The sequence below is a fragment of the Papaver somniferum genome, chromosome 10 (genome assembly GCF_003573695.1).
Source record: "Papaver somniferum cultivar HN1 chromosome 10, ASM357369v1, whole genome shotgun sequence".
Lineage (NCBI taxonomy): Eukaryota > Viridiplantae > Streptophyta > Magnoliopsida > Ranunculales > Papaveraceae > Papaver > Papaver somniferum.
Window position 1 is genome coordinate 63,201,828 of NC_039367.1, and position 9,097 is coordinate 63,210,924.

General features: G+C 34.3%; 1 protein-coding gene across 1 annotated transcript; it reads left to right on the forward strand.

The window, feature by feature from the left end:
• Positions 1–6,134: 6,134 nt before the first annotated feature.
• On the forward strand, positions 6,135–7,946 carry LOC113317092 (60S ribosomal protein L38-like). Its single transcript, XM_026565235.1, has 3 exons — positions 6,135–6,279; positions 6,974–7,157; positions 7,651–7,946. The coding sequence occupies exons 1-3, from the start codon at positions 6,277–6,279 to the stop codon at positions 7,674–7,676; spliced, it is 213 nt and encodes a 70-aa protein (XP_026421020.1). The 5' UTR covers positions 6,135–6,276; the 3' UTR covers positions 7,677–7,946.
• Positions 7,947–9,097: the final 1,151 nt, after the last annotated feature.

Sequence of the window (9,097 nt, forward strand, 5' to 3'; positions counted from 1 at the left end):
CAAGGCACATGCTAAAGGGACTCCCAGTCTGATTAAGGGGACACCACATTCAAAGTTCAAATAATGGAATTTGGCGGGAAAACTAAAGTTCACGTCTGATAACTTGCTGTTGGATTTCTGGGAAGTTTTGAGGGAGATTAAATCCCTGAAATCAATTGGGCTAGGCCTGTTAAGACTAAACAGACCGTATGCAAGTGATTTTATCGATCAACTTGGGCTGGAATGGCTGGAAGAAGCGATCAAAGTCCAAACAGGATACGTATTGTTCTGTCCAGTTTCAAGGATTTGTATGAAAGATTTTGTGAGAGTTTTACGCTGGATAGTTACGTACTAGGTCCTGTTTAAGTCTTGATAAGAGTTTGGTGGAAAGTTTATAGCTAACAGACGCGTACGAATAGCTTTGAGCAGTATTTTCTGAGACTTTGGAAGAAAGAAAAAATAGAGATTATATCGGGATTTCTTTGAGATGTGAAGTATATAAGAGGTGAAGAGAAGTGAGAGAAGATTATCAAGAGTTAGGGGTCGATTGGGAGGCCAGCAGAGAGGCGCAGGAGGAGTTGCAGGAATTGTACCTGCTGCTGCTGCTGCCATTAACAAAGCTCGAAGAACACGAAGAACACACCTGCAAAGACAGTCGTTCTTTGAATAGTGGAAAGACTAGCGGCCGTGGGTCTTAAAACAAGGCGTCAACAGCAGTCTTATTTTCGCAGCGTCAACAGCAGTGGTATTTTATCGTTCTTTTCTGGACGCCGTCTGTGGGTCGCAGAATCACTGTTTTCATTCTTTTCACTCTTTTAATCAACTTTTTGAGCATCAAATATTTATTTTTAGAACATGATTATTATGAGTAGCTAAACCCCATTACAGGGATGATGGAGGAAACCATTCTTTATGCATGAGTAATTCTATTTAATTCTTTATGACTATTTGCACTATTATGAGTTGTTTTATGATTTTTCTTGATTATTTGTGATTTTATCTGATGATGTATGCTTAGTCTAGGAACTCTTGATGCATCATGCTTATGATTTACATCTAATACTTTACAAAATCTAGTTTTGGCAAAGAAAAGAGTCGATATTTGTTATCATTATAAGCTATAATTGTCTAGAATTAATAATTGATTCGCATGAGTATAAGAATTGGTGGAATCCTGAGTCCTAGTATCTCTTGATCTTGTGACAATTTTGTATATATTTTTTGTTTTTAAATCTATTCAAGTCCGAGCAACGAATCCGTATTTACCGCAAATTTAAGACTACAACAGATTTACAAATTACAAATACCATAGCCGTTTGTGAGTCAGGTCAGTCATAGTACTGTACCAGTTTGTATACTATTAAGCACAACCAAGTTTCGGAGTTCACCGAACTACTTAGGTATGCGTACCGGTATGTGTACCTTAAGACTATAACCGGTTCCGGAGTTCAAGAACTATTTTGGTATGGGTACCGATATGGATACACAAATCGAGTTCCGGAACATAGAACTTTTCTGGTACGTGTACCGGTATGGATACCAAACGGGTTCTGTGACCATGGTTCCTTTTCGGTTTGTATATAGGTATGCGTACCGACCTAGTTCACGAGTTAACAGATTTTTATAGGATGTGCATAAAGATATGCGTACCAAAAATCTACTTTTCGACATATAGCTACCCCACTACGTGTACGAGTACATGTAATACGACTTCAGACTTATAACAGTTTACCCAGTTTGTAAGATTGATAACACTGTCTTATATCCGAATCTACAGTAGTTCTATATTTCTCTCTAAGTCGATTCAAAACATTCTCGAATAACGTCAATGACGCATATCACTGTTTCATGTTATCTTCGAATAACAAAACTTGAATCATGATTTTGATTGCGAACAATAAATTGTCCTTAGCCGAAATTCATCAAGTATGAAGAAATGCTCATTAAGTTTAGCCATTATATTTCGATAAATAATTACCAAGATAAACTTGACTCGAAATTGTTATATATGCATGATAGTCTAATTAGTTACACGATATCGTCTCATTGATAGAAAGATGAATATAACTTGAGAAATAGGTTGTTCAGTCTTCTCAGTTGTTGGTTAAGATGTTTGAAAAAAATTAATTATGTTCCTAGTCTTACCTTTTGTTGAAGAAGTTTTCCAAAAGCTTTGGTTGATCTTCGCTTTCAAACGGTAGAACACATTGATGACTGCCTTGATGTCCGTTTCTCAACTACACTTCTATCCCACTCCGAGATTTAACTAATTGTAGACTATAAATCAAGATATAATTTTGACAACTAAATTTGAAAACATGTTTGAGATAGGAACACTTGTGAGTTCGACCGAGCAATGCTCTAACGTAAGGCATATTTGGAATTATTATCTGGTGATCCGATTTTTAATGATACACCCTTATTTGTTTTTTGTATGCCATAAAATTCGGTTCTTTATTTGGCTTAAGAGTAAGCATGAGCCGGTACGGTCCAGTTTTCACCTCATCTTCATCTAATCCAATACATTATGGATTTCAAATTTGGCATCCATATCCAATAGATGCACAAATTGACAGATTGAATACGGATAATCCGATGAATTTGTATTAGTTAAAATTTATAATAAAAAAGTAAAGCCACAAAAATGACTTCGTATAGACCTACGCATCCTATATATCTATATACGTGCCATGGACAACAACATCCCAAGCAGACATCCTAAAATTTCCTAAACTATCCATATATTTTCTGAAAACTATATAAATGCCATTTATCTAACAAATCTGAATGTCCAAGAGACTTCCAAAGTTGCGTCCAGACTCAATTTATAATATGTTGAATTTCAAAAAGTGAAAACTACAGGGAGACCCATTTTTCAGATTTCCCCCACTGTGAAACCCACGGCCATAAATCTGAAGGCGCGCACTCATTTTTAGAGAAAAATTATTCTCTAACCCATAATTTATAAAATTATGTTTCTGTCTTTTTTTTCTTCTTCTTCATCTTCTATTCCTTTTCTTCTTCCTCTCCACTATACTGGCACCTAAAACTCAGAAAACGGGAGAGATTCATTGGGTTGTGGGATATTTCAAATTTAAGATTGAGATGAATAGATGGGTTTGAATCAGATCGAGACGGTGTTCTTCTGTTGTTTTCCGGAGATTAGGGATTAACGATGAGTACCAAGTTGATGAAATTGGGGATGGTGTTGATATTGATGCCCTATAAATTGTTGAGTTCTCAACAAATCTGGTATGAGGATCTTGAATTGGAATTGGAATTGGGATTTGTTGTTGTTGCTCCGGTGGTGGTTGTTCATCTGCTACCACGGATCTATTAAATAAATCTGATAAAATACTAAATTTATATATTTTTTCTTCTTCGCCTGATTAACACTAGTAGTATTTACAGTATTTGTACTGAAAGTGTTTGATGATGGACGTAATTGAGGAGTACTATAAAACCTTGAATATAATTGATTTTGATTTTGATGCCAAGATGAATCATCTGAACGACAACATATCCTTTCTCTGGTCCTGACGGTGCTTCTTTATTGTGCTCCCTAATTGATGCCAATCTTTACGGTACGTAAATGATTTTGTATTTGATGATCAATGTGGTGGGTAAACCCAGAATTCCAAAGCTTGACTAGCTAAAGCAACGACTTGGAAGCAGATAGCAAATAGTATAAGAAGATCATTAGATCAAATGACAAAAACAGCTGAACTACATAAAATAAATGGCATAAATTTCAGTACAAACCAGCATTAGAATGAGAACTAATCCATTCCTCTCTGTTTCTGTTTGTAGATACTGTTACGTAACTTGTTATGGAGATGCATAATTTGTTATGCAGTCGAGAAAATGGATGCATAATTCATTATGTGTCTGCAGAATGTGTTATGCATCTTTTTTTGGTGGCTGCATAATGGTTATGTAGTCAGTTTTCGAAATTTTGCCTAAAATGATGATCACCTCCGATTTTTTCGTGAAAAATAAAAATTTGATATTGTTGTTTGTACTCGTTGCGTAGCTCTCTTAAAAATATTTCCAACGATATAAAATTTATAAAATTCCAAGACGTGGATTTTTAGATATATTATATCCAAGTTGTGTTGCCAATTATACCCCTGATGCATAATCCGTCATGCAGACATTTTTTATAATTTCATATAATTATGGGTGTCACAGAAATAATTATGGATGTCACGTTACCTAAAATTAATTGTGGGCCTGACAATAAGAATATTATTTTTTTTGGGCCTGCGCCTAATTTTTCCTTTCAAAAATTCAATCCACGTCCAACCCATCAGCAAATGGTTCGGGCACCCATCCCAAAAAATACGCAAGGCCAAATCGGCGAGAGGGATTTCCTGTTTAGTCCACTAAACCCGACCCGGGTTAGTGGCTAGTCCAGCGGGATTAAACATTTATCCTTTAGTCCAAAAAGGTTTAAACATATGTAAAGTTACCAGGCTATCCTCACTCACGCTTTAACTGTTTCCTCCCACTACTTCCTTCTTTATTCTTCTCTACAACTTCTTCGTTCTTTCTTCTCGATCAACAATAATGAAAACTGCAAAATCAAAACAGCAAAAATAAACTAAAATATGATTAGGTTTAGAGCAAAAATAATCAAAATGAAAAATCAAATTTTCAAACCAACCAAACAAACTGAAATGTTAAAAAGGAAATCATCAAACAGACAAACAAAAAAATCAAACAAACTCATCAAACTGTACATATTGATCAATAATACATATTGAAAAAATATTGAAGAAAACCCTATTTTACTAAAACCATGGAGAAATTTACATTTGGTGAATCCTGGTAAAAACAAGATCGAAGAATACAAAGAATACACCAATACCACAGTAGAAGAAGAGAGTACAAAGAAAAATAAAGAGTAGAAGATCCAATTGTACATATTGATCAACAATACATATTGATATGTACCGAAGAAAAATATGTATTGAAGGAAAAAGTATGATTCAACAGTACATATTGATCTAATAGTACATGTTGATATGTACTCATGGAAACCATGTACTGAGGGGAAAAGAGCACAAAAGAAAAAAAGAGTAGATGATCCAACACTACATATTGATATGTACTAAAGAAAAATACGTACCCAAAGAAAAAGAGTGGATGATCCAACAATATATATCTAATAATACATATTGATATGTACTGAACAAAAACGTGTATTAATGGAAAAGTATATGATTCAATAGTACATATTGATACAACAATACATATTAAAATTTACTCAAGGGAAATATGTACAGAAGAAAAAAAAAGTACAAAAGAAAAAAGAGTAGATGATCCAACAATACATGTTGATATGTACTGAAAGAAAATATGTATAAAAGGAAAATGTTGATGATTCAATATGTTCTGAATGAAAATATGTACAAAAAAAGAAAAACAATTGGGTTATTGTAGGATCGTACAAAATCTCCCAATCTTTTTTATACGAACCTAAAACCCAAAACAATTTGATCAAAGATAAAATTAACAAAAAATTGAAATCATAACTAACCGGAGACGAAAGGAGTATTAATCTTCACTTTAATAAACTAAATCATATCGTTTTGAATGGACTACCTTCGTTTTCAATGTTGAATAACAGATCCAGACGAGGAAATAGATTAAAAAGTTAAGAATCCCAATATTGATTAAATCCATATCTCTTTATTTATTTTCTTCGCTGATCTATTAATGGAATGATATCTTGTTCTTCTTTGTTGTTCTTCTTCTTCAATTGAATTATATCTTCTTCTTCTTTGTTCTTCTTCTTCATGAATCTGCTCTCGGTCTTCTTCTTCTTAATCGATTCAGATCTGAAAAATAAAAATAATATGCTTGACGTGTTTTTATGTTAGGTATTGATTGGACGGAGGGACAATTACGACATTTATGAAATACACATAAAACACCTTGCACGTATGCTGGACGAGAGAATAAAAAATCTGGTCCAAAAACATATTTTTGGACCAGCGAGTAATTGTTTTCTGATGATGGACTACACAGTAACCGGTTCTTCCTATAATGGATTAACTAGTAATTCCTATAATGGGCGAATTCGGCCGAATGCTCGCCCATAAATTTGGCTACGGGATCGAATAACTAATGGACCTTAAGCCCAACGCCCATTAAACTGCTTGGATAGTGAGTCTACACGAGTGATAAAATTAGGGTTTTAGAAGAAGGAATATATATTTACGGCATTTCATCACTTTCTCCGCTTCTTCGAACTTTGTTGTACTTTGGGGCTCCTCTCTCATATCTGCGACAATGGTAAAGATCTTGCTCTCCATCTTCTTCTATTGCTTCGATTAATGCTGTTTTGATCTTTTATGGAGTATCGTTTTTCAAACTAGGGTTTTCTAGTTCTGTTAGATTCGTCTTTTAAATTTCACAGAACTCCAATTATTTATCTATTTTAAGTGTAGGCGATCTCAATATAATGTTTTTTGGAGTATGAACCATGTCAAACGTTATCACCTTTGTGCTTTTAATTAGTGTTTAAGCTGATTTACTATGTGTTTCAGTAGTTTTATGTTTCTAGGGTTTTCCAAAAGCTATTATGGGTTCTTAGTAGAAATGAAGGAATCTAGTTTATGATACAGAGATCGTTTCCATTTTGTTCATAAGTCTTTATTATTTTTAGATTTTCTTTTAGAACTGATGCTGTAGTGTATACATTATGTTTGTTCTGTATACCGAAATGTTTGTGGGAGTCTACAGTTCGTGGTGCTAATGTATTAGGTTTCAGATGAATTTTAATGGCTATGAGTTGATTGTTATGTTCTGAAAATAGTCTTTTGGATTGTGAAGCATGTGTGGATTTAATGTGATTCTCAAGAGGACCTGGTTTGTTTTGTGAAATATCCATCCTTGTGTTTTCATGCCTTGTGAATGTCCATAAGTTTCTTAACTATTGGCTATGTTGTCTTTTGCTGATCAATTTTATGTTTTATTTGATTTGTAGCCTAAGCAAATTAATGAGATTAAGGATTTCCTTCTAACTGCAAGAAGGAAGGATGCTCGTTCAGTCAGAATTAAGAGGAGCAAGGATGTCGTTAAGTTCAAGGTTAGGTGCTCCAAGTATTTGTACACACTTTGCGTCTTTGACACAGACAAGGCAGACAAGTTGAAGCAATCACTTCCTCCAGGTTAGTTTATGTTTTATCTGAACTTTCTTCTAACAAGGTCCAGTCTTTCTTTTATATCTGGGAAAGTTTTACCGTTCTAAATAAATTAGAGTAGAATTTGAACTTCTAATTGAAAGTGGGTTTTGATTTTTGGAAGTGTTTTTGAACAAACTGGAATGAGAATTTATTATACCAGTTTTCTGCCTATTTTTTGAAGGTCTGATAGTTGGAAGTGAACTGGATTCTGTTAACTTGCTTTTTTGGTTAGGAGAACCTTAACGGTTTTATTGGGGCTTTTAGGTTTCATGTATGCTGCCTTGAGATCAGTAGGCGATAAACATTTTGAGACTGTAATGTTGTCGAAGAAGATAATGTATTAGATTAAGCTGAATATCGTAAAAGAGAATCAGACAATGAAACTAACCTTTTCCACTAGATGGTCTGGTAGTGTCTAATGTTGTTTTTTCTATGCTTGACGTTTATTCTCCTTTCTTTTTTTTTTCCTCTCTTGCAGGTTTGAGCGTTCAAGAACTTAAGTAGGAATTTGGTGATTTCTGGAGCCCTGGTGGATGATTTCCTCTTAAGACTTGAGAAGGATAGCAATGTTACGTTTATTATTTTACCAGCTGATACTCTCTTCTTTTATCTTCTGAGTTATTGTCTAAGATTTGTGCAATGATTAATGTAGGGCAGTAGTTATTTTACATTTCGAAAGATGATATTTTGGTAATCATAGAGAGATGAGTTGCTTGTGTTGATACATATCCAGTTCATTTTGTGATCTTAAGTAGTAAACTTACTTCTGCACTTGAATCTCTTTTGCTGGTTCCTTTGTAGGAGTAGTATTTTATCCACTCTCTACACTCTGCAAATGACAAACCTACAGCGGGGTTTGATCTTCTCAGGGACATGGTGCTTATATAGCCTATGTAGGAGTTGTGACTTTCCCCATAGTTTATTATTCAGTTCTCTGGCAAGTATTTCTAGCTCGAGAACAGGAAACGTCTATTAAGCACACATGAATAGTTGCAGCAAAATACTTTGTAATGCATGCCAACACGTTCACGCTAGAACATCCTGAAAGGCTGTGCATAAAAGGTTTCTCGTTGGCCGTATATGATCCATGCTATACATTACCACGGAGTATATGATCCATGCTATACATTACCACAGTAACAGCGTATATTTATTTATTTTTAATTTTTAATAGGAAAGGAGGATTTTATTTATGAAAAGAAAATTTCATAGTTATTACCGGATTATCAGCTATTGCTGAATCCAACCAAGAGGGCATTATATCTTGCCATTCTTCAGTGTACTAGTAATAGATAAAGCATGTTTAGCTATAGAGTCTGCAACATTGTCGGTATCTCTACAGAGCATAATTACATGATCATTGTTTAAATTTGTTTAAAAAATAAAGACAATATTTGATAATATTATTGTTTGTGCAAGAAGGCTATTATTGGGGCGTCACACTCCAATAGATTTGTTTCACTTGGATTCTTAATGTTCAAAAAAGTGGTTATGGGATATCTTAACACATATACAAAATGTCTAGATTACCCTTTAAGTAGAAGTGATTTTACGTCCAGGTTTGGATTAATTCCAACCGTAGAATTTTATTTGCATGTAATTTTACGTCCAGGTTTGGATTACTTCCAACCGTATAAGCTCATTTTACGTCCAGGTTTCTTTTAATTCCAACCGTAGAATCCGATTTTACGTCCAGTTTTCCTTTAATTCCAACCGTAGAAATGATTTTACGTCCAGGTTTGGATTATTTCCAACCGTAGAAGTGATTTTACGTCCAGGTTTGGATTAATTCCAACCATAGAATTTTATTTGCCCAGGTTTGAATTAGTTCCAACCGTAGAAGCTCATTTTACGTCCAGGTTCCTTTTAATTCCAACGATAGAAGTGATTTTACGTCCAGGTTTGGAATATTTCCAACTGTAGAA